The sequence below is a fragment of the Hyperoodon ampullatus genome (assembly GCF_949752795.1).
Source record: "Hyperoodon ampullatus genome assembly, chromosome: 5".
In the NCBI taxonomy this organism is placed as follows: Eukaryota; Metazoa; Chordata; class Mammalia; order Artiodactyla; family Ziphiidae; genus Hyperoodon; species Hyperoodon ampullatus.
Genome location: NC_136918.1, coordinates 45,076,012 through 45,099,779, shown reverse-complemented (window position 1 = coordinate 45,099,779; position 23,768 = coordinate 45,076,012). Strand labels below are relative to the sequence as shown.

Here is a 23,768-nt window from a genome sequence, read left to right as displayed (position 1 = left end):
TGAAAATAAAAATTAGATGGCATTGTGACAGTTCTTTCCTTAGTTGGGCATCAAGCAAAAGTGCTGTCCTACACTCTTTGGAGTTCTTTCTATGTGCCTCACGGCACCTAGCAAGAGGCTGGATCTAGTTGAATGAAGTTGTAAAGTCAGACCTGATTCGGAGTTCATAAGTAGTAACTTCTTTTTCACTAATAAAACCATTTTTCCAAATCCTACCCTCTTTCAAGGTCTAACCCAAAAGCCACCTCAACAAAGCCTTCTCTGACTCTCCCAGCCATAATTACTGTCTGTCCTTCAACCCAGAACTCCCCAAACCCCTCTATGTGCCACACTGACAGCACAATGAAGACATTTTCAGGGATGTATTATGGGTATTTCTGTACGTATGTGTCTATCCCACTAGACCAGTCTCCCTGAAATGGTGTCTTGTAATCTTCTGTATCCCTCACAGTGCCCAGCACATGGTAGAGGACTCAATAACAGAATCTGTGGGGTCCAAGCATCTCTTTCCTTGTCTATAGCACCCACCTGGGACGGTGGTAGAGAACATGATGTGCCTTGCCCTGCACCTTTCAGAAGCATCTGAAACTGTTAACCATGGTGACCTTTCTTGGGCTCTCTCTCTCCTTCTTGGCTCAAGCGCCACCTTTAAGCATATGTCCTGCTGACCAGGCTCTAAGAATGGAAAGGCTGGGGATGTAATGGGAACAGCTTAAGATGAGCTGAAAGTAAGAGAATGTTTTATGGCAGAAAGAGAGTGTTTAAAAACATGTTATAGGGACACAGGAACCAGCTTGAAGGGGCTTCTGCTGGCCAGATCTGGGATAGCTTGAGGACAAAATAATTAAGGAGAGTAATGAATGAGAGGCCTTTGAAAGCCAGGAATCCATGATTCCATAACAACTAAATACATAAATAAACAAAGAAACAATACCTAAATGGAGAAGAGAGGAGGACTCTTACAATATAATGCTGAATGCAAACTGATAAATGTGGAATGCATGCTGGAGTTGAAATTCATCATTTTGCAGCCATCATAACAAAGATTGGTTAGGCAAGAATCATCAATGGATGCTAAACTGAGGTTGGGGTGGGGATGTGGATCTTGAGGAGGAGCATGATATTTGTACGGTTTTAAAGTGTCTCCCACAGGGACTTCCCTGGTGGTCCAGTGGGTAAGACTCTGTGCTCCCAATGCAGGGGACCCAGGTTCGATCCCTTGTCGGGGAACCAGATCCCACACGCATACCGCAATTAGGAAGTCCGCACACCACAACTAAAGATCCCACGTGCTGCAACTAAGACCCAGCACGACCAAAATAAATAAATAAATAAATATTAAAAAAAAAAATAAAGTGTCTCCCACAGATTGCTCATTAGAGATTAGGGAAGAAATAGTAACTGTAAGATCGAGAAAGTGAACAATACCTTGACAAGGTTATCAAACTTGACATCACCAATGAGGAGCAGATGGATATCATCTGCCTATAGCTGTAATGCACTGGGAAGGACACAGCTTCACCTGTGAAGTGTTCTAGTAGGGAATGCATAGCTGGAATCTAACCATGAGGAAAAATCAGACAAACATAAAATGAGGAATATTCTATTTTTTTAAAAAAGAACCTGTATTCTTAAAAAAAAAAGTCAATGTCATAAATGACTAAGAAAGAGTGGAAATATTCTACATTAAAGGAGACTAAGGCTTCCTTGGTGGTGCAGTGGTTAAGAATCTGCCTGCCAATGCAAGGGACACGGGTTCGAGCCCTGGCCCAGGAAGATCCCACATGCCGCAGGGCAGCTAAGCCCGCGAGCCACAACTACTGAACCTGCGCTCTAGAGCCCGCGCTGCAGCCACGGAAGCCCGCACGCCTAGAGCCCGTGCTCCACAACAAGAGAAGCCACCACAGTGAGAAGCCTGCCCACCGCAACAAAGAATAGCTTCCGCTCACCACAACTAGAGAAAGTCTGCGTGCAGCAACGAAGACCCAACGCAGCTAAAAATAAATGAAAAAAAAAAAAGTAAACCTCTGATCGACATTGGTATCCAGACACAATAATATGATGACTGAGAGGACTATTTTTTAAATTATAATAATTATTATTATTTATTATTATTACTATTATTGTGACCCCCCCCACACACATCCTGCTTGATTGAGAGAGAACAGCCAAGTACGAAGTGAACTGGAGCAGCAGACAATCCCTAGCTCCAAGCTGGAAGTGGCCTTTTAGGATTTTCAGGAGAGGGGGCAAGGCCCTAACCATGACCATTCTTCAGGAGAGGGAACAGACTGGGAAGACAGTTGACTTGCAACTGGCCCAAAAAAAGACAAGAGTGCCTTGGGAAACATCTGTTCTGACTTCTTCCAATAAGAATTTAGGAACCATTTGCCCTGGGCCCCTATTCTCAGTGAATCTGCACTTGCACACCCAGGAATTGCTCCTCCCTTATTCTGAGCCTCAGAGTGGCCTTCATCCTGGGGGCCCTACCTTTCCTTCACAACCTGGGTCCATTCATGGATACTTTTACTTGAAACTTCTTGCAAAGGCTCTGGTACTTAGGAGTGAGTGAACTTCCAAAATAGAATGAGCAAAAGAAGCTCAAATAGAAGGTTAGAAATTAAGGAGGCTTTGAAATGCCTCACCCTAGAAAAGATGTGGCTAAAAATTGAGGCCCAAAGTCATACATTCCTCCTTTTACTCTGTACTATCCAGTAGACCGTGCAGTAAAGCATGCTCCCAATGTAAATACTGTCTTTTTTTCCCCAGCTTTATTGAGATATAATTGACAAATAAATTGTGTAAGTTTAAGGGGTACAATGTGATGATTTAATATATATATTAAGAAATGATTACAACAATAAGGTTAGTTAACACATTCACCTCACGTAGTTAACTTGTGTGTGTGCGTGTGTGTGTCTATGTGTGTGAGAGGAGAACATTTAAGATCTACTGCCTTAGCAAATTTCAAATATACAATACAATATTGTTAACTATAGTCACCATGCTGTGCATTAGATGCCCAGGACTTATTCAGCTATGTAAATATTTTCTCCATCTGTTGGCCCCTTTCATTTTTCTCTTCCTGTAGATCACTTGCCCCAGGTGAACACGGACTGAAACTTATCTGGTGCTTGTAGAGCAAGTCCCAGAGTAAATAATTGACTGTTCAATTAGTCATTTTATTGGACAGGAAGAGTCGCACGGTAGGGCTGAGCCTCTAGGTCTTAGCCATCAGTAAAACTGGGTTTTGTTCCTGGTTGTGTGACTGACTCACCAGGTGGCCTGGGGAAATTATGTCATCTTTCACTTGCTACCTACCTGCCCAAGAAATTTATGCGGTGGAGATTAATTATGAATGAGGTCATACTGGAAAAGATAGAGATCCCTTTCCAAAGAAGGGGACTGCTTAATTACTAGGGTTTGTTCATTTTGAACCAATTGAGCAATATTATGTCAATGTGTCATAAACCATGTGTCTGAGTACTTGGAAGGCTCAGAGATGCATCCTGAAGTTTGGGGCCAGAGCTATTTTTCAGCAGAAACTGCCAACTTTAATGACTATGGAATGGTTCAACCAATCTTTTTGGCTTGCTGAGTCTTTACTAGAAGCCCTTAAAATTGAGTTACAGAAAGGCAAGAAGGGCAGAACAAATGGATTTTTATTTTTCATTTGATAGAACCACTGTGACTTCAAGTATTTCTAAATGTCTTAGTTATTTTTATAACAGCATTGTGCTCTGGAAAAGGCCATTGCTTTTGCTCTGCGGATTGCCCTGTCTCTCTTTGTTTTATTCCGTTTATCTTTTCTTTCTCATACTGGGATGTTTATAGCCTGCTTTAATTTTTCCTGGCATTGACCTTTATAACTTTATATGAAACACTTAAATCTCTATTTCATGGGATGTCAATGTGTAGCCTGTAGGTCAGAAATAGACTACATGCAGAACTGCTCCAGACTTAGCAATATTTATTCAGATTTATTTAACCTCCAACGTGAACTCCTGGCAAAGAGTTTTGGGCACCTGGAAACTGTATTTCAGACTGTTGTAGGGCATATTTTTAACTTCTGCCATGTGTCCTGCTGCTGACCTTTGTCAGAACAGTTGTCTTTCCTTATTCTGCTCTAGTCGTTGCTTTAGTAACTCGAGACAGCATCTAATGACCCTCTGTTATAAATGATGAGGGCATTAGCACACTCAATACTTCTCCCCTCTACCTCCTGATTTTTATTAGTTATAAAATTACTTTTAGTTCATCTGGTGATTCCTTTTTTAGTTTAAAAATAAAATTTAAGCCTCTATTTCCTAGTGTATCAATCACAGAGAGCTTCTATTCTATTTACTGTATCTATTCTAGCTCCTCATTCCCTACCAAGGAAGATAAGAAAGTCACTGCACTTGTATTGCCTCCTGTATTGTATATCCTCCTTGACCTCTTCTTCAGAACACACACATACACACACACTCACACAAACGCTGTCAAAATACAGTCAATCCTCTTTGTTCGTGAATTTCATACTTGTGAATTCACCTACTCGTTAAAATTTATTTGTAACACCCCAAAACAAGAAGTTGTCACCCCTGCTCGGCATCCCGGTAGTTTGGGTGTGCCTCATCCAAGGGATATCCACTCCACTCCCCAGGAAGGAGGGCTGCCCCCTCTCTCCTTTTCCCTTCAGTGGTTTCTCTCCCTCCTCTTCCTCCCTGGTGGCAGGTACACCCTGCCACTTGGGGAGAGGTCAGCAGGGGACCTCTGGTTTGCATTAGGAGGAGAAAACGATTTGACCTCCACTTTTCTCAAATCCAACTATGCCAACAATAAAGCTGATACTTTTAGCCCTGGGTCAATTTCTCAATTGGTTGAAACCCAGACGGAAGAGGAGTGTGATTGCCACTCAGACCTCAGCAGCAGACTGGGAGCCCTTGAGGGCCAAACGTTTCTTACTTTTAATAAATAAAAAGATTACATAATATTTAATACGTTAAAAGAAGAATGCAGAGTATCTGTGATAAAGCACAGCAATAAACACTCTACCTAAGAACTAAAATAAAGCCCAAATGTATTTGTAACCCCCAAAATCAATACTTGAGGGGCTTTTGCAGTTATTCACGGCTAGGTGCTGAGTGGCAAAAAATCTGAGTTGCCCCACACCTCACTCTCAGCTGAGGTCAAACACGGCAACACTCTGCCTTCTTGTGTCAGCTCTCATAGCAAATGTCCTCTACCTGGCCTCTTACTGCCATGTTTTTTGCTTCTTGTGCTTTTTCTTGGTGATTTCACTGTTTAAAATCCCCCAGACATAGTCCTCAAGTGCTGGCTGGCATTTCTAAACTCATGAAGGCTGTGATGTAACTTACAGAGAAAATGTGAGTGTGAGATAAGCTTTGTTCAGGTATGAGTTATAGTGCTGGCCATGAGTTCAATGTTAGCAAATCAACACTATACATTGGGACTTTCCTGGTGGTCCAGTGGGTAGGACTCCACACTCCCAGTGCAGGGGGCCCTGGTTTGATCCCTGGTCAGGGAACGAGATCCCGCATGCATGCCGCAACTAAGAGTTCGCATGCCACAACTAAGGGCCCACATGCTGCAGCAAAGATCCCGTGAGCCGCAACTAAGACCCGGAACAGCCAAAATAAATAAAGTAGATAAATGAATAAATAAATAAATAAATATTAAAAAACCAAAAACTATATATATATATATATAGTTTTGTGTTTTTTTTTTTTGCGGTACACGGGCCTCTCACCGTTGTGGCCTCTCTCGTTGCGGAGCACAGGCTCCGGACGCGCAGGCTCAGCGGCCATGGCTCATGGGCCCAGCCGCTCTGCGGCATGTGGGATCCTCCCAGACTGGGGCACGAACCCGTGGCCCCTGCATTGGCAGGCAGACTCTCAACCACTGCGCCACCAGGGAAGCCCAACAATATATATTAAATAAGGTATCTTTAAACAGAAACACACATAAAATAAGATTATGTATTGATCGGTCAACTAAAATGTCATAAGCAGAGGCTCACAGGAACCTAACCCTATATTCCCTCTAAGAGCAATGGTTCAGTAACTGCTACTTCAGTGCTTGTAGCGCCTTTACAGAACATGAACTACTGTGAATAAAGATGAAGTGTATATAAAAATTATCTTCTGGGACCATATTTCCCTGGCTATGTAGTTTTAGTTCTATAATATACGAGATTATTGCTCACAGTGAGTCCTTTTCCTAGCCTTCTCCATTCACCCCTGGGTGACTGGCTCTTGTTGTCTTTTCAAGACAGGCTAGTGGATGGTCCTTCACCCATCCCCAACTCTGCTCATGGGATGAGAAACTTGAGTGGGGGACAGAACCAGCCTCAGAATGAGCTGCTCTTGGCTTAACCCAGCTCTGGGGCTGGTAGAAACTCTTGCTTTCTTCAATAGGACAATTTTATCGTTTTTCTTTTGTTCGATTGTTTGGAGATATTCCTGGATGCAGTTTGGTTAGTTATAATTAAAGTTGACTCTTTTTTTTTAATTAAAAAAAAGTGGCTAGTGGGTAATATAGTTCCTAAGTTTATTCATATCTGTAAATGAATTCCTTGGCCTAAATGATGCTCTGGCTTTAAATAATATGCTTTCCTACTTCCTTCTTGTGTTGAATTCCACTCCAGAGAACTTTTCCCCTTAAATGTTACTTGTCTTTTTCCTACCACAAACTTGAAGCATTCTTTCCTTTTCTGAAATAACTTCCCCCACTAGCACAGAAGCTCCAAGATGACTGATCTATTTGTCCATTTATCCATTCTTATGTTCCCAGTGCCAAGAACAGGACCTGGCTTGGAGTTGGCTTCAATAAATGTTTCCTGAATAAATGAATATCAACCTGTTAACACATTATTCAGCCATTCAGAATGAGCCTTATAAATACTATAAGGAGTGTATGATGTAATGTTTATAAAATAAATGAAGTATGAAATGGCACATGCATTATGTCTGAAACTATGTAAAAATATATCTGTAGGTGACAGGCCTGGAAAATCATATGCAAACAACAATGGGTCATGCACTCCACTTCCAATGTTCTTTGTTTAAAATTGCCTCAGGTTATTAACCCTTTTCCTCTCAGAATTAATAACATTTTAAAAAGAAAACATTACACTTATCTTATCTTGGACCATGTTACAAATTAGTTTAAGCTCCTCTGAGGGCAGGCACTGTATTGTTTTTAGTCTAGTATTGCGTCCCCAGCACCAAGCTCAGGAACTTGTCTTGTCTTTGGGCCTGAAATTCTCAGGCAATTTGGAGAACATGCAAGGACTAGATATATGTGAATAGCAAATTTGTTAAATTGCTTCACCCTCATAAATATAGTTCTTTACATTTTACTTTATGTTGGTATTACTAAAATGATTAACTACTATGTATGCCTTCAGAAAACAAACCTCTTGTTGGTTATTTTGTTGTTTTGTTACAAAGTCAAGTTTGCTTAGAGGTAGTTTTAACAGCCCAATCAAGAATCACAGAACGTGTTAAACTGGTTTCTAAACCTTAACCTCTTCTACTAGAGTTTATTTGAAACAGGAGAAACTCTGCCTTTCTTCTTCAGACTACTTTGAAATTCAGTCCCTCTGAAATGCTGTTTCCTGTTGACAACTGGAAAATTACAATTGGATGGGTGATGTCTGCCATCCAGTGATGAATTCAGACCCCTATGTAGGGCAGGCCTGATTATCATTTACTGTCTTCCCTCTGTTAAATTAAAAGAAACATATTCAAGTAGGATGTCAGGGAAATCTGGCTATAGCATCTTCAGATATAACATATTTGTGCCTGAGATATTTTCTTATAATCCAATGCATGACTGCCCACAGGCCAAATCCAGCCATGCTCATTAGCGTACTGCCTATAGCTGTTTTCCTGCTATAAGGCAAAGATGAGTAGTTTAACAGTGACCACTGGTCCACAAACCTGAAAATATTTACTATCCGGCTCTCTACAGAAGAAGTTTGCCAACCCTGGTCTAATGTCTTAAACAAAAACACAACACAATTTTGGAAAGAGCTTGGGTTTTGGAGACAGACCTAGGTTTGTGGTTCAATTCCATTGCCTACTAGCTATGTGACCTCTGGTAATTAATTACCCAACCTCTCTAGGTCTCAGTTTTGCATGTGTAAAATGATCATAATAGTGCCAATCTGTCAGGCAGTGCTTTGCAGAGCCATATTGAGCCCAAGGCAAAAGAAAAACCACACCATATAAATATACATATTTATATAAATATATATTTATCAAAATATCCTCCCATATTTTGAAACAAGTGAAAAATAGACCTTCATTATTTAATCTGTTCATACACCATTGTCAACCCTTATAAACTGCCTAGCAACGAAGTGAGTTGTCATGGACCCAGGAATTCCAGCCAAGTGGAGATGATTTCTCCTGTTGTACAATAACACAGACATGTAAAACAATCAATAGTATATCTTATTAAAATTTTTGACATTTTGTTCATCATATATTTGCAATGATTTTTGATCTTTTAAAAATATTGCATTAAAATATCATCTATGCATTATAATATGCATTATTAATGATATGCAGATTATTGTTTGCATTAAACATTAAATGGTAGTAAATATTATTTATATATTAAAATATCACTTAAATGTTGCATTAAAATATCACAAAAATAAATTTTTTTTTTTTTTTTTTTTTTTTTTTTTTTTTTTTTTTTTGTGGTACGCGGGCCTCTCACTGCTGTGGCCTCTCCCGCTGCGGAGCACAGGCTCCGGATGCACAGGCCCAGCAGCCATGGCTCACGGGCCCAGCCGCTCCGCGGCACACGGGATCCTCCCAGACCGGGGCACGAACCCGCATCCCCTGCATCGGCAGGCGGACTCTCAACCACTGCGCCACCAGGGAGGCCCAATAAAATATTTTTATTGCATTAAAAAGTCATAAATATGACTGATCTTGATGACTATTTTGGTGTCCCTTCCACCCTTAAATTTTGCACCTAGTGAGTGCCTCACTTGCCTCACTGTAATCCCAGCCCTGCCATCAGGACTGATGTGAGAATGAGAGAAAATGCCTATGAAGTATCTAAAGCATTACATGATGCATAATAGATGCCAAAAAACTAGTAATTGATGATGATGATGTTGACGATAAGTTAATAGTATCGATCTTTTAGGGTTCTTATGAAGACTAAATAAAATAAGTAAATCACAGTGTGGGATTTGATATAAAATAAGTGCTCAATAAATTCCTTCCTTCCATCTTTTTTTTTGAGGGGGGGCGCTGTGTTGGGTCTTTGTTGCTGCGTGCGGGCTTTCTCTAGTTGCAGAGAGCAGGAGTTACTCTTTGCTGCAGTGCACGAGCTTCTCATTGTGGTGGCTTCTCTTGTTGCGAAGCACGGGCTCTAGGCGCGTGGGCTTCAGCAGTTGTGGCTCGTGGACTCTAGAGCGCAGGCTCAGTAGTTGTGGCACATGGGCTTAACTGCTCTGCGGCATGTGGGATCTTCCCGGACCAGGGCCCGAACCCATGTTCCCTGCATTGGCAGGTGGATTCTTAACCGCTGTGCCACCAGGGAAATCCCCCTTCCATCATTTTAGTTTCCTTAATCCAACCAAGGATTTGGAAAAGGGAAGCTTTATTAGCCAGTATACAGGTGACAGTGCTTCTCCCTGGTCAAAGAACTGTGTTTGTTTCTGGCTGTGTCATTAACAAGGTAAAATAAACAACCTATTTGGGTCATCAGTTTTCTCATATTAAAATGAGGTGTTGGTTCCTCATTCCTTAGCCATTAGCTAACTCTAGCATTCCTTTTAGAAAGGAAATTCTAAGATCTGCAAACTAACTTATTTGAAAGGATGCCTCTTGCATCTACTTAAGAAAACAAATTTCCAGGACTTTCTTACAAACCAAAGACAACCCTAATCTAAAAAAATTAATATATCAAGAAATTTCCTTTTTCTTAAATTTTAATTAAAAGACCTGAAAGTAACCATACTTTACTCTTGTAATTAGAATGTTGGTCAGATAGGTGTTTTCTCACCTTTATATCAAGCAGGGTGTTTTTGCTATTAAATACCTGTTAGTTAACAAACATAGTTCCACATGCTACAATAAGGATGAGTCTTGAAAACAATACAATAAGTGAAAGATGCCAGTCACAAAAGACCACATATTATATGACTCTATTCATATGAAATGTCCAGCATAGGGAAATCTATAGAGACAGAAAGTAGATTAGGGCTACTTAGGGCTGGGGGATGAGGGGAGATGGAGAGATGGGGTGCAATAGTTAAAGGGTACTGGGTTCCTTTTTGGAGTCATGAAAGTGTTCTAAAATTGACTGGTGACAGTTGCACATATCTGTGAATATATTAAAAAACACTTTAAGTGGGTGAACTGTATGGTATGTGTATTATATCTCAATAAAACTGTTTCTTAAAAATGGCTCCTGTAATTTCATGCTTTCATGGAAAGAGTGAAAAAAAAAGACGAAAAGTCTTTTGGAGGTGACTGGGCAGAAGTTTCCCTTTTTCTGTCGCAATCAAATCAGGCTCCCAGTTTTCCAATTTGTTTTCTTTCCCCTTGGAAACTGAGGTTGATAGACCTTCATTTTCTACCACTGCAGGCTAAATAAAGCACCCCTGCCCCTCCGGCACCCACTCTGGTCAGTCTGTTGGCTGTGAGGGAGGGACTGTAGCTGTTCCTGTGCAAAACAAATCACTCTTATTCTCAGACTTAGGGATTAATATAGCTGTTATTTTGTTTTACCTTTACCACATAAAATTGGGTTGGTTAGACAAAATGCCCTCTTGGTTGGAAAGATTATCCCTAGCTTTTATCCACCAGCTATGTTTCTTTAGGCTACAGCCAAGAAAACAGGGAGACATTTGTTTCCCTAGATTGACTTATTTTATATGAGTCCCAGTTGGATAGAAAAGTGTGAGTCCCTCAGACTGATCGCTGACAACCTCGCTTCCTTTCTGATGAAACTTCCAAGGGATCCTTTGGCTCTGTATTCGCAAGACACACTGCCCTGCAGCTAAATAAAGCTGCCCATGCTATCTCAGAGTCATGCTCAGTTCTGGCTTTTTAGCTTCTACCTGCCTTTGGAGGAACTGATTTCAGCTCCCACACCTCTGATTGGGGGAAAACTCCTGCAGAAAGAGGAAACTCCTCATTCATATCCAAAGAGGTGTCTGTGAAGAGAGAAGATGGAATTGTAGATAGAAATAAGCCACCAATGAAGCAATTGTGAGTGGGGCGAGAAGAGAGATGGTTCTGAGATTCTATGAGAGTCAATGAGCAAAACCTCTCAATATGGCTGAGTCAGTTTATTAAAAATGAAATTATCGGGCTTCCCTGGTGACGCAGTGGTTGGGAGTCTGCCTGCCGATGCAGTGGACACGGGTTCGTGCCCCGGTCCGGGAGGATTCCGCATGCTGCGGAGCGGCTAGGCCCGTGAGCCATGGCTGCTGGGCCTGCGCGTCCGGAGCCTGTGCTCCGCGACGGGAGAGGCTGCGGCGGTGAGAGGCCCGTGTACCGCAAAAAAAAAAAAACCAAAAAGAAATTATCAGTTTCTCTCAGACCCATGGTTGGTGAAGTTTAGTCTACTAACCTCCAACCCCCAGTGACAGTGGTGAAATTCCACCTAATTTCACCTTGCTGCCTCATATCCAGTCAGGAAGTAAAACAGGCAGGGCCCTGACTCACACTTCTTTCATGTCAAGTTTTGGGCTCCGAGGCGGGCTCAAGCTCTCATTATCCCCACCTCCAAACACGACACAAATGTGTATGAATAACTTCTTTAGAACAGAGGTCCACAGACAGGTATATTGACTCCATGCAGCCTGAAAATATTTACTGAGATTCAGACCTAGATTAAGGGATACACTGTTGAGTATTTTGCCTGCCGGGTGGTGGATGCCAGTCAGTGTCCAGGACACACAGCTCACCACATGTTAACTGATGGAGTTAGGAGCTTTCCAGAAACTCACGTTTGAGCACACTCTTAGGCTTGCCTGAAAACACTGTTCTGCAGGAACTTCAAAAAGTCTCAGAAATAAACATCTCTTTAGCCCAGAAACTTTGACTTGGAGAGATTAGAAAATGAGCTGGACTCCTACTTTGAAGAGAGAAGGAGAAGGGGGAGGTGACATGTCCCTACAATGAAATTCTATTGATTTTTTTTTTAATCTTAAAAGTTTATTTTTTTAATGCAGAGAACCACACTGAATTTGGCACTAAAAATCCATCCTGAGCCAGATTGTGACGGGTTCACAGTTGGCCAGAGCCCAAACTGCTGGAATATCTTTGTTTCTCTTTTACTCAAGGCAAAGACAGGCAAGAAGCGTACGGGCCAAATGCCCTCTTGGTTGGAAGGACATCTTTACGTTTAACTACCAGCTTGTATTTCTTTAGGATATAACCCAGAAAACAAATGAGATGCCTGATTTCCTCACTCTCATCTCTTAATCATGTGCATAAATATGCACATTCACACTCCACCCCCTCACTCACCGTTGTCTCCTCTGTGTTGGAGAAGGATGAATCACACACACACACACACAGAGTTATAAATCAATCTGAAGAGAGCTTCCAATATCCGAGGAAACAATTCTCTCTCTAATTTTGGCACTGAGCTATTTTCTCTAGGAAAATATCTACCTAGTTTTACACAAGTTGCCACAGGACAAAATATCGATGGCAGAGTAACTTTTAAAAATACTTGTGACAGGGACTACTCTGGTGATGCAGTGGTTAAGAATTTGCCTGCCAATGCAGGGGACACCAGTTCAAGCCTCAGAGCAACTAAGTCCGTGCACCACAACTACTGAGCCTGCGCTCTAGAGCCCACAAGCCACAGCTACTGAGCCCGCATGCCTAGAGCCCGTGCTCCGCAACAGGAGAAGCCACCGCAATGAGAAGCCCACACACTGCAACGAAGAATAGCCCCCGCTGGCTGCAACTAGAGGAAGCCCGCCCACAGCAAGGAAGACCCAATGCAGCCCAAAATAAATAAATAAATAAATTTTAAATAAATAAATAAAATACTTATGACAAGCAGCCTTAATTTAGAAGAATACTTATCAGCCTGTGTTCCTTGAACCACCTACAAACTGAAACACCTCGCGAGTTTGTTTGAAGTGCAGATTCCAGGACCTCACCCCAGACCCAGAGTTTGGATCTCTGGAGATAGGGTCTCTGCATTTTTAGCAAATTCCCCAAATGATTACAGTGCACACTAGAGTTTGCTAGCCATTGCTTTGTACTCTAGTAAGAGTACGGCAAACATTCCTATCATGATTTCACAAAGGTTAGAACAACAAAATAAAAATCTCTGAAAGTAAGTGACTTGTATTCTTGGGATTTCAGAGTCACATCTTAATCACTTGCTAATTTTTGGACTGCAAGCCAAGGAAGGGAAAAACAAAAAGTCAATGTATTTGTGATCGATACTTTCTGCATATTATTCAACACCCTCCCCCAAGAAAGTTCTCAGTTCACGGTTTTGCAGATACTGAGAAGTACGGATTTAGCTTACAGCTATAATTATGTTTTTTATATTTTTTCTTTCTAGCTATGGAAGTTTATTGTGATGTATATCTATCTGCTTAGATTCTATCATGCAGCAGTGGGTCTTATGGAATGACTTAAAACAAGACTTTACTGATGAGATAACATTAAGTAAAAAGGCAGGTCAATGGTTACCAGGGGAAAGGTTGGGGAGGGATAAATTGGGAATTTGAGATTAACTGATACACACTACTATATATAAAATGGATAAACAAGGACCTATTGTATAGCACAGGGAACTATATTCAGTATCTTGTAATAACCTACAATGGAAAAGAGTCTGAAAAAGAATATGTATATATACATATATATATGTATATATATATATGAACTGAATCACTTTGCTGTACACCTGAATCATTGTAAATCAACTATACTTCAAATTTTAAAATTAATTTAAAAATACATTTTTTTAAAAAGGCGGGTCACAAAAAATTAAGTTCCAGCTTTGTAAACTGAGATATATAATGGGAGACTGGAAGAAAGTACTCACAAATTACCATCAGGTTTTTGTGTTAAGGTTAGTTCCCACTCCCCTTAAGCTATCTCTAAATTTATTTTATTTTTTTTAATTTTAGGGACTTCTCTGACAGTCCAGTAGTTAAGACTCTGTGCTTCCACTGCAGGGGACAAGGGTTCTATCCCTGGTCCCCTCAGGGGCCGGGAATACCCCATGCCTCGCGAACAAAAAAAAATTTTTTTTTAAGTGATAATACACACAAACTTTAAAACATTGAATTCTCAATTTAAAATATCATCACTAGTTTAATTTTAACTTACTATTAAATCAACTTCAAAAGCACAAATTAAGAAAAAGTTATTTATAAGCCTGAAATCCTTATACAACTATATCAATTTTCCATTTCCCTTCTAAACTTTATTTACAGGCATACACACATGGTTTTTGCATAGTTGTAATCTTAGTTTATCTACAAAATTGAGTTCTGCTTTTTTGACTTTGCATTATGTCATAAACATGTTTGCACATTTCTGCACAGCTTCAGAATTATTTTAAAGGCTACATATTTTTTAAAGTTGTTACATTGTACTTTATCCATTCCTGTATGTAGGAACATTTCTGCTGTATCTAGTTTTAACTTATTATAAATAACAGAGTTAGAATCATTCTTTGTATATAGGTTCTTTGTTTTTCTTTTACAAGATATTTCTTTAGAACAAATTCCCAGCAATGGTTTTACTAGTTTCAAAGGGCATGAACATTTTTATGGGTCCTAATATATAACATAGTTCCCTTCAGAAAAATTGTACCAGTCTTCATTACAATAAACTACGTGAAAAAGTACTGGATTCCTAAAAAGCGGAGAAGTGTTGAGCTTTTCTTTAAAAAAAAAAAAAAGGATTTCACTTTATTTTTATTACCTTGCTGTGTACATTACTGTTTTAATTTTTATTCCATTATGATTAACAATTTTAAGTAATCAATATGCCAGGCACCATTCCAAGAGGTTTACACATATAAAATCATGGTTTTTTTAATAAAAATAATTTAAATAAACACGATGCATGAAAGCTGTAAAAACCTGTCCTCTCTGTATTAGATATTATAGTAAAATCAAATTTAAAATTCTCAGAAAATAAATGATCTTATTTCATAGAAGTGGAAAGGCACAGAAAAATGAACTATGAAAGAAAAAATACTAGATTTTTCAGCATATTTAAGTTTTGTACATCAGAAGAACAGGCTAATTCAAAGGAATAATAGTTTCTTTTACTACTGAGGAAAAATAAAGTTTTTTCAGAATTCAAAATTTCACTTAATCCATATCTTCTTTCCTGAAAAATCGCTGTGTGAAACTTAAAAAGTCCAGTGAAGGAACTGGGATGATAAAATGACAGTTATACTAAATACTTTTTAAATAATTAAGAAAACCATTCAATATATGACCAACCTGATCTCACCAAGCACATCAAACTGATGAGGAAGTATAATCTCAGCATATGGAAACTGGAGAGAGTGTGTGTCGCATTCACAAGAAGAATGATTTCCTTCCCAGAGTCTCAGACTTTCCCCTCAGAGAGAGCTCAGATAACTAACCCAGAGGTGTGGTGACAACAGGAAGTTCCCAAGAGACTGCAGGCGGGTCCCAACCCTTTCAGGATATGTGACTCCTCCCCTTTTCAATAAAAGATCAGGTACATTTCTGCTTACACAATTTTATGCATATCTTGATATTATGTATGTGCAGAATGATGAGTTCAAAATAGTTTCATTCTTTGTGGGCAGTTTATTAGCCGTTTGGCTTGGTGTGTTGAAATCAAGTGTGATTTGAGACATTTTCCCCTCTTGTTTTTGTGAATGAAACAAATCCAGTTAGTCTTCTGTTGACCTGTGTATACAAAACTACTCTTTGTGTTCATTTACACACTTATTTCTCAGAGGGCAGTCTTCAGATTTTATTAAGAACATTATAAGTCTAATCAAGTACCTATATTTGTAAAAATATGCTTCAAATTAAAGGCAACTTTTTTTTTTTTAATAGCTTTTTTTTTTTTTTTTTTTTTTTTGGCTGTATGTGGGCCTCTCACTGTTGTGGCCTCTCGAGTTGCGGAGCACAGGCTCCGGACGCGCAGGCTCAGCGGCCATGGCTCACGGGCCCAGCCGCTCCACGGCATGTGGGATCTTCCCGGACCGGGGCACGAACCCATGTCCCCTGCATCGGCAGGCGGACCCCCAACCACTGCGCCACCAGGGAAGCCCTAAAGGCAACTTTTAAAATGGTACTATACATCTTTATTTTTTCCCATCTCTCTCTTAGTTCTTCTTCTTCCTTCTTCTTCCTCCTCCCCCTCCCCTTTCTCCCCCTCCCCCTTCCCTCTCCCTCCCCTCCCTTCTTCCTCCTCCCCTTCTTCTCCTTCTCCTTCTTCTTCTTCTTCTTCTTCAAGGAAAAATAGATGAAAAAGCTTTAAATAGAGAACAAGACCAGAATCCATCCACCTCAAATTTGGAAGTAACTAAATTTGTGCTCCATAGCTACACAGTAATTTAATTCTCTCTCTGGTAGAAGTACTTGCAACACTTACTCAGGCTTGTGATGGTGGTCTGAAGAACTGAAAAATAGATGAATAAATGCAGAAACAACTTAATACATTTTCATCCAAAGCATAGGCAAAATTCACTAGTCATTTAGCATTGTTTATGAAGTGACAGCATCTCTCATAAGTTTATCAGTTTTCTCATATAAGTTTGAGAAATTATATGAGAAATTATATGAGAAATTAAACTCATATAATTCTCTGCACCTGCACCCCATTCCTTGTAGGAAGTAGATTCTAGCAATGCTCTCCAAGTAATCAATACATCAGAATCACTGGGGGAACTTTTAAAAGTATCGTATATGGATTTCTATGTCACACCTCAGACCTAATGAATGCCAAGATTCCCTACCAGTGGTCCACTGACCTGGGTTCAAATCCCATGTCTTCTACTCACTAGTTGAGTGGCCTTAACCAAAACATTTAAGTTCTCTAACTCTTCATTTTCTCCACTGTAGAATGAAGATGATAAAACTACACATCTCACCACGTTGTTATATGGATTAAATGAGATATTGTATGTCAAGTTCTTGGCACTGTGCCTACTACCAAGGGTAAGTGCACTCACCACTTGGTAACTATTGTTATTACCTAACTGGTCACACAGTCTGCACCTTTTCCTCCCCTCAGAAGGTGAGCCACACAGTACTAAGAAGGATTAGGTGGACAAGCTTTGTGGGAATGTAGGAATGAAGAGGACCTTTTAGCAGTGATGTTTCAGGTGAATAATTTTAGCCAGCACTTGTCTGTTTGATATTTTGTCTCCTGCTTGGAGAACTAAATTAAGGATACATAAATAAGAAAACCAAATAGGTGGCCTGTTAGTTTTTTTTTTTTTTTTTTTTTTTTCCATTTGCAGTGAGCTTTACTAATTTGAAAACTGCCCTCTGGAACAAATGGAGAATTGTTTCACATTCTGTTAGGAACGTGTTATGGAATGCATTGCCCCTGTTGGCTCAGTGTACTTGCCTGATAAAATTTGTTGAATTCCTATCAGTTTTAGTACCATGCCAAGTGTTTATCTAGACAGAGCCAATGTACATTTTTCTGGAAACTAGCCAATTATAGGAATAAGAATCATTTCCGTTGGGAGGCCTCTTTGTGTTACTATTAATGATTGTCCTGCTGGGGGCACAGAAAGTCCCCTAACTTCCTAGCTGTGTGCTCCCTTCTACTTCCAGCATTCAGGACAGCACAAGAATCAGTGGGAGAACTCATCCCCTCTTTTTTGGGTAGTGAAAAATATCAAATATAAAAAAACATAAAACATTCTAAAGGATTGGGGAAGGAGTGAGGAAGGGCTGAACAGAAAATGGGTGATAAAGGGGTAGCACAAGGAGTCTTTGAGAGGTGGATTATTTCCTTCCCTTGATTGTGGTGGTGATTACAGGAATCTACACGTGTGATAAGGTTGCTTAGAACCCCTCCCCCCCAATACGCACACACAAATGAGTGCATATAAAAGTGGTGAGCCTGGAGGGGTGGGATAGGGAGGGTGGGAGGGAGACGCAAGAGGGAGGGGATATGGGAACATATGTATATGTATAACTGATTCATTTTGTTATAAAGCAGAAACTAACACACCATTGTTAAGCAAAAAAATAAATAACTAAAAGTGGTGAAATCTAAGTAAGGTCTATGAATTGTACCAAAGTCGATTTTCTGGCTTTGATAGTGCAATTTCTGATAGTTTTTTGATAGTTTGATTTTCTGGTTTTGTAACATATAAGATGTTACAATTGTGGGAAACTGGGTGAGTGTACAAGGGACATCCCTGTACTATTTTTCAACTTCCTATGAACTGATAATTATTTCCAAATAAAAGGTTTTAAAAATTCCAAATGATCTGCCAACTCTTAACCATATGAATGATAACATTTATTCAAAGTTATTCTAAGGAAAACCATTTCTTCATTTCTCATCAGCTAGATAAGGATGAATAATGGTCAGTTTTCTCAGTACTATGACCCTGATAAATGACAACTCAAGAACATTAGAATTTTCCTCATTTCCAGTTTAGTATTATGTACTGGCTTTTTTTTTTTTTTTTAACCTAGAAATCACTTGCTACAGAGAGCAGAGTAGAAAGAGGCAGGCAAGTTTCCAAACGGAGGGACAGGAAAAACAGGTATGGAAGTGTAATGGAACTGAGGGGAGGTGGTTTTATAACTCTCCTTGACTTCAACAGTCAGAAAAGTTAAACTGTGTCCCCTCCCGCCCTGGTCTAGGGCTCCGAGCTGGTATATGACTCACTATAATGTCCTTTTGTCTTTTCATTGGCATCAGTGGCCCTGCCATTTCTCACTTGAGGTCCAGGTTTGGAAAGATAAGTCTGTTTCCTTGAGCCATATTCTATAAGGAGATCAGGGTAACTTTCTCCAAATCTATGTATTTGTTTCATTTCATTTAAAAAATATATATTTATTTGCTTATTTATTTGGCTGCACTGAGTCTTAGTTGCGGCATGCAGGATTTTCGTTGTGGATGTGGGATCCAGTTTCCTGACCAGGGATCAAACCCGGGCCCCCAGCATTGAGAGCATGGAGTCTTAAACGCTGGACCACCAGGGAAGTCCCCATTTCATTTCTTCATTCCTTCGTTTACTGAACGTTTCTTGAGCTTCCATTAAAAATATAATAAGGAAAAAGTAGAAGATGGCTCCTTCCCTCAAGGAGACAGACACAGTACTACCACTACTACTAATTCTACTGCTATTACTACTACTGATGCTGCTGCTGCTACTACTACTACAATGCAATATAATATAGAGATTTGGGTACACACTCCATAGGGGAACTGAGAAGAAAGCAGTGAGGTGCTAGGAATCCCAGGGAGGAGCCATTGGAAAAGCTTCACACAGGAAGAGTCTTTTGAGCTGGGTTTCAAAGACTAGGCAGCAGTTTACGAGGTGAAGAAGGAGGAAGCAAGGCATTACAGGCAGAGGGAATGAACTTGGAAGCATGAAAGAAGTGTGGATTGAGAGTTCGGTGTGTATGAATAGGAACTGATAAAGTAATTTGAAGACAGGTTGTGACGAACTTTATGTCATGCTTAGGATATTGGCTTTTTATCTTCAAGACAATGGGAGCTAGATTTTTTTCTTGTTCACCTATTTATATGTTAATGTATTACTATTACATAATAATACAAATATAAATATATGATCATATATAATAAATGTAATAAATAATATAAATATAAAATAATATATTTATGCTAACTTATTAACATTATTATGTGAATAATTTTTTTGGTAGTTCATTACAAAACAAGAAAGAAAATGTCCACATACTATTTTTCTACCCTAAGAAGTATTTTTTCATTGAATAGAGTTACTTTGTTTTAGAAAGCATGACTTCCTTACAAACAATGTATTGAACAAAATCAGTGCAAGTCCACTGCTCTCAGTAACTGCTTGTTTTTGGAGTGCTGCTCAGAACATTTCAAAGAGAGACTGCTCTAGCAAGGCCTTGCACAATGGCAAGACAGGCAAAATGCTTTTTACTCACTAAAATTTCATTAAAAAAAAAAGATCAACAAAAATTTCAGGGGAATGTTTAATAGTTAAAGTCCATTGGTACCATGTTTTTTAGATTTACTTGTACCTTAAACTGTTGTTTTAAAATACTGATATTAGAGTCAGGTTTTTACTTTTATTTAGCTGGCTTCCCAAGCATTCGTCATGAGAATCCTGCACCTTCATTGGACAATTATTCCCTGGAGCATGCACACAAAGTTGTCTGTGCAAGACTCTATGGAAGAGTCCACCCCTGGCATTTGGAAGGTCTATCCTTGTGACTTTTGGCTTGGGCATCCATTTGGAACCATTGTGAACCATTTGAGGGTCTCATGCTGTCTAAATTAGGAGAGTATTTCTTACCAGGTGGCTTCCTCCTCTTCTGCCTGCACCTCAGTTTCAGCTGCTCCCAGAGATACCTGTCTCTCTTTTTGAGGTTCTCCCTAGGGCCATCCAAAGTAAACTTTAGCGTTGCCACATATTTTAAATCAAACTTACTCCAAACAAACCTCCCAAATTTGGTGAAAATCAACCAAACCATTTTTAGTGATTCAGTAACAGAAAACTAGAAATGTAACTTATAAATTACTTTCCTTAATAAATACGAACAACAGGGCTTCCCTGGTGGCACAGTGGTTAGGAATCTGCCTGCCAATGCAGGGGACATGGGTTCGAGCCCTGGTCCAGGAAGATCCCACATGCCGTGGAGCAGCTAAGCCTGTGAGCCACAACTACTGAGCCTGTGCTCTAGAGCCCGTGAGCCACAACTACTGAGCCTGCATGCCACAACTACTGAAGCCCACACGCCTAGAGCCTATGCTCCACAACAAGAGAAGCCACTGCAATGAGAAGCCCACGCACCACCAACGAAGAGTAGCCCCCGCTCACCAAAACTAGAGAAAGCCCATGGGGCAGCAACGAAGACCCAACGCAGTCATAAATAAATAAATAAATAAACAAACAAACAAATAAATAAATAAAATAGACAAAAAAAATTTTAAAACAATAATAATATAAATTTACCTTCCTTAACAACAACAACAAAAGGCAACAAAAGAACAACAATGACAACAAAAACAAGACAGAAAAAAAGAGATCCTGAAAATACATAGAAGGACAGGGTAGAAGAAGAGGCAGCTATTGCAATGGTGTGAGAAATGATCAGGCCCTGAAAGACAGTGATTTTGATGGGTTTGTGTTACTGAGTTGGTCTAATTGATCTCGGAGAGACAGCAGTGAGCAGTCCTGAAGAGAGATCTTAGTTCCCTGCCCAGGAATTGGACCTGGGTAGCCTGGATGAAAACCAGAAATCCTAGCCGCTAGACCACCAGGGACTAGAGGCTAGAAACAAAGTGGCCCTGGCCCTTTCCCCCAGTTGAAAGCAAGAATGTTTCAAGGAGGCAAAAACTGTAAAAAAAGGTAAAAAGTTTATTATTAACGACACAGTACAAGGTATGGGAGAACACACAGAGCATAAACAGTTCGTTTATTTAAGACAGAAACTAGGCAGAAATACATACCCAGAGAGAAAGCTTATGGGCGTCCTGAACAAAGAATGCAGTAACAAGGTGATTTAAATTAATATTTAAATAGGACAGTCCTTCCAGGCCTTTGTTTACCTTTGGCTAATCATCTTTTTTCTTTTTTCACACCTGACTGCTCCCAGGACCCTCCCCAACATGTGTGCGCAACTTTAAAAAAAATTATTTATTATTTTTTTTGTATAGAAATGTTTTATTTTTTGAGTTTTATTTTATTTTTATTTTTTTATACAGCAAGTTCTTATTAGTCATCCATTTTATACATATTATTGTATACATGTCAATCCCAATCTCCCAATTCATCCCACAACCACCCCCACCCCGCCACTTTCCCTCCTTGGCATACATATGTTTGTTCTCTACATCTGTGTCTCTATTTCTTGCAAACTGGTTCATCTGTACCATTTTTCTAGATTCCGCATATATGCGTTAATATACAATATTTGTTTTTCTCTTTCTGACTTACTTCACTCTGTATGACAGTCTCTAGGTCCATCCATGTCTCTACAAATGACCCAGTTTCATTCCTTTTTATGGCTGAATAATATTCCATTGTATATATGAACCACATCTTCTTTATCCATTCGTCTGTCGATGGGCATTTAGGTTGCTTCCATGACCTGGCTATTGTAAATAGTGCTGCAATGAACACTGGGGTGCATGTGTCTTTTTGAATTATGGTTTTCTCTGGGTATATGCCCAGTAGTGGGATTGCTGGGTCATATGGTAATTCTACTTTTAGTTTTTTAAGGAACCTCCATACTGTTCTTCATAGTGGATGTATCAATTTACATTGCCACCAACAGTGCAAGAGGGTTCCCTTTTCTCTACACCCTCTCCAGCATTTCTTGTTTATAGATTTTCTGATGATGCCCATTCTAACCAGTGTGAGGTGATACCTCATTGTAGTTTTGATTTGCATTTCTCTAATAATTAGTGATGGTGAGCAGCTTTTCATGTGTCTCTTGGCCATCTGTATGTCTTCTTTGGAGAAATGTCTATTTAGGTCTTCTGCCTATTTTTGGATTGGGTTGTTTGTTTTTTTCATATTGAGCTGCATGAGCTGTTTGTATATTTTGGAGATTAATCCTTTGTCAGTTGCTTCGTTTGTAAATAATTTTCTCCCATCCTGAGGGTTGTCCTTTCATCTTGTTTACTGTTTCCTTTGCTGTGCAAAAGCTTTTAAGTTTCATTAGGTCCCATTGGTTTATTTTTGTTTTTTATTTCCATTACTCTAGAAGATGGGTCAAAAAAGATGTTGCTGTGATTTATGTCAAAGAGTGTTCTTCCTATGTATTCCTCTAAGAGTTTTGTTGTTGTGCTTGTTGTGGTTGTAAAGAGATATTTACTGGGACTCTTTTGTATAGAAAGGACAAGCTCAAGAAGGAACATGGCAGAACTACAAGATTATGAAAGCCACGGTCAAGGAAAACCTGGACCAAGGAAGCACTCTTTAAAAATCTTGAGTATGGTAGTACTTTGTATAGCACATAATAAATTTATAGAACTTACTATTTGAGGATGGTAGTAGAAATACCTCTTTTTTTTAAATGGTACAGTTAATACTTTGAATGTGAGAGACACACAAAGCTATTAACAAAGTTGAAATATATCTAATCGAATCCTGGAACAGATGGAGTATCTGAGCATCCATATCCCTAAGATCAAGGCAAAAGCTTTAAACAGTTATCCAACAATTCAGTGTAAACCAACTCATTTTTTTAATATCCTGAAAGCAGAGTTTCTTACCTTCATGAATGATTACACCTGGGAAATTGCACCGGCCTTAATAGTCTGCTTCATCCACTTTATTTCGGGTTGACTTTGCCTTACACAAAGCAACCATTAAAGTTTCTTTTCCCTTGCCAAAGATTTAAAAAATAGTCAAGCATTATATACAAATACAGAAAGGCCTATGCCAAGTTAACAAATGAAAATTATAACTCAAAATGAGATATGCACACTGACAGTAAGTGCATTGGTATACTCTATACAAAATGATGCTGGAGAGTTTACAAACAATTGGTGATGTAAAACAGTGGTTTCCCGGGAACTTACTTAATCAGACCTTTAGAGGGCCCTAGCAAA

General features: G+C 39.5%; 1 protein-coding gene across 2 annotated transcripts in view; it reads right to left on the bottom strand.

The window, feature by feature from the left end:
• Positions 1-15,536, bottom strand: part of LIPH (lipase H) — a gene marked incomplete at both ends in the record, with an annotated part of 40,249 nt that extends 24,713 nt beyond the window's left edge. The window contains one exon of one of the 2 annotated variants that reach the window (XM_079704267.1): positions 15,479-15,536. In XM_079704267.1, the coding sequence (XP_079560393.1) occupies positions 15,479-15,527 (49 nt within the window). The remainder of the gene's footprint in view (positions 1-15,478) is intronic. The other variant, XM_079704266.1, reaches the window with a different exon arrangement.
• Between the last annotated feature and the right edge of the window lie 8,232 nt (positions 15,537-23,768).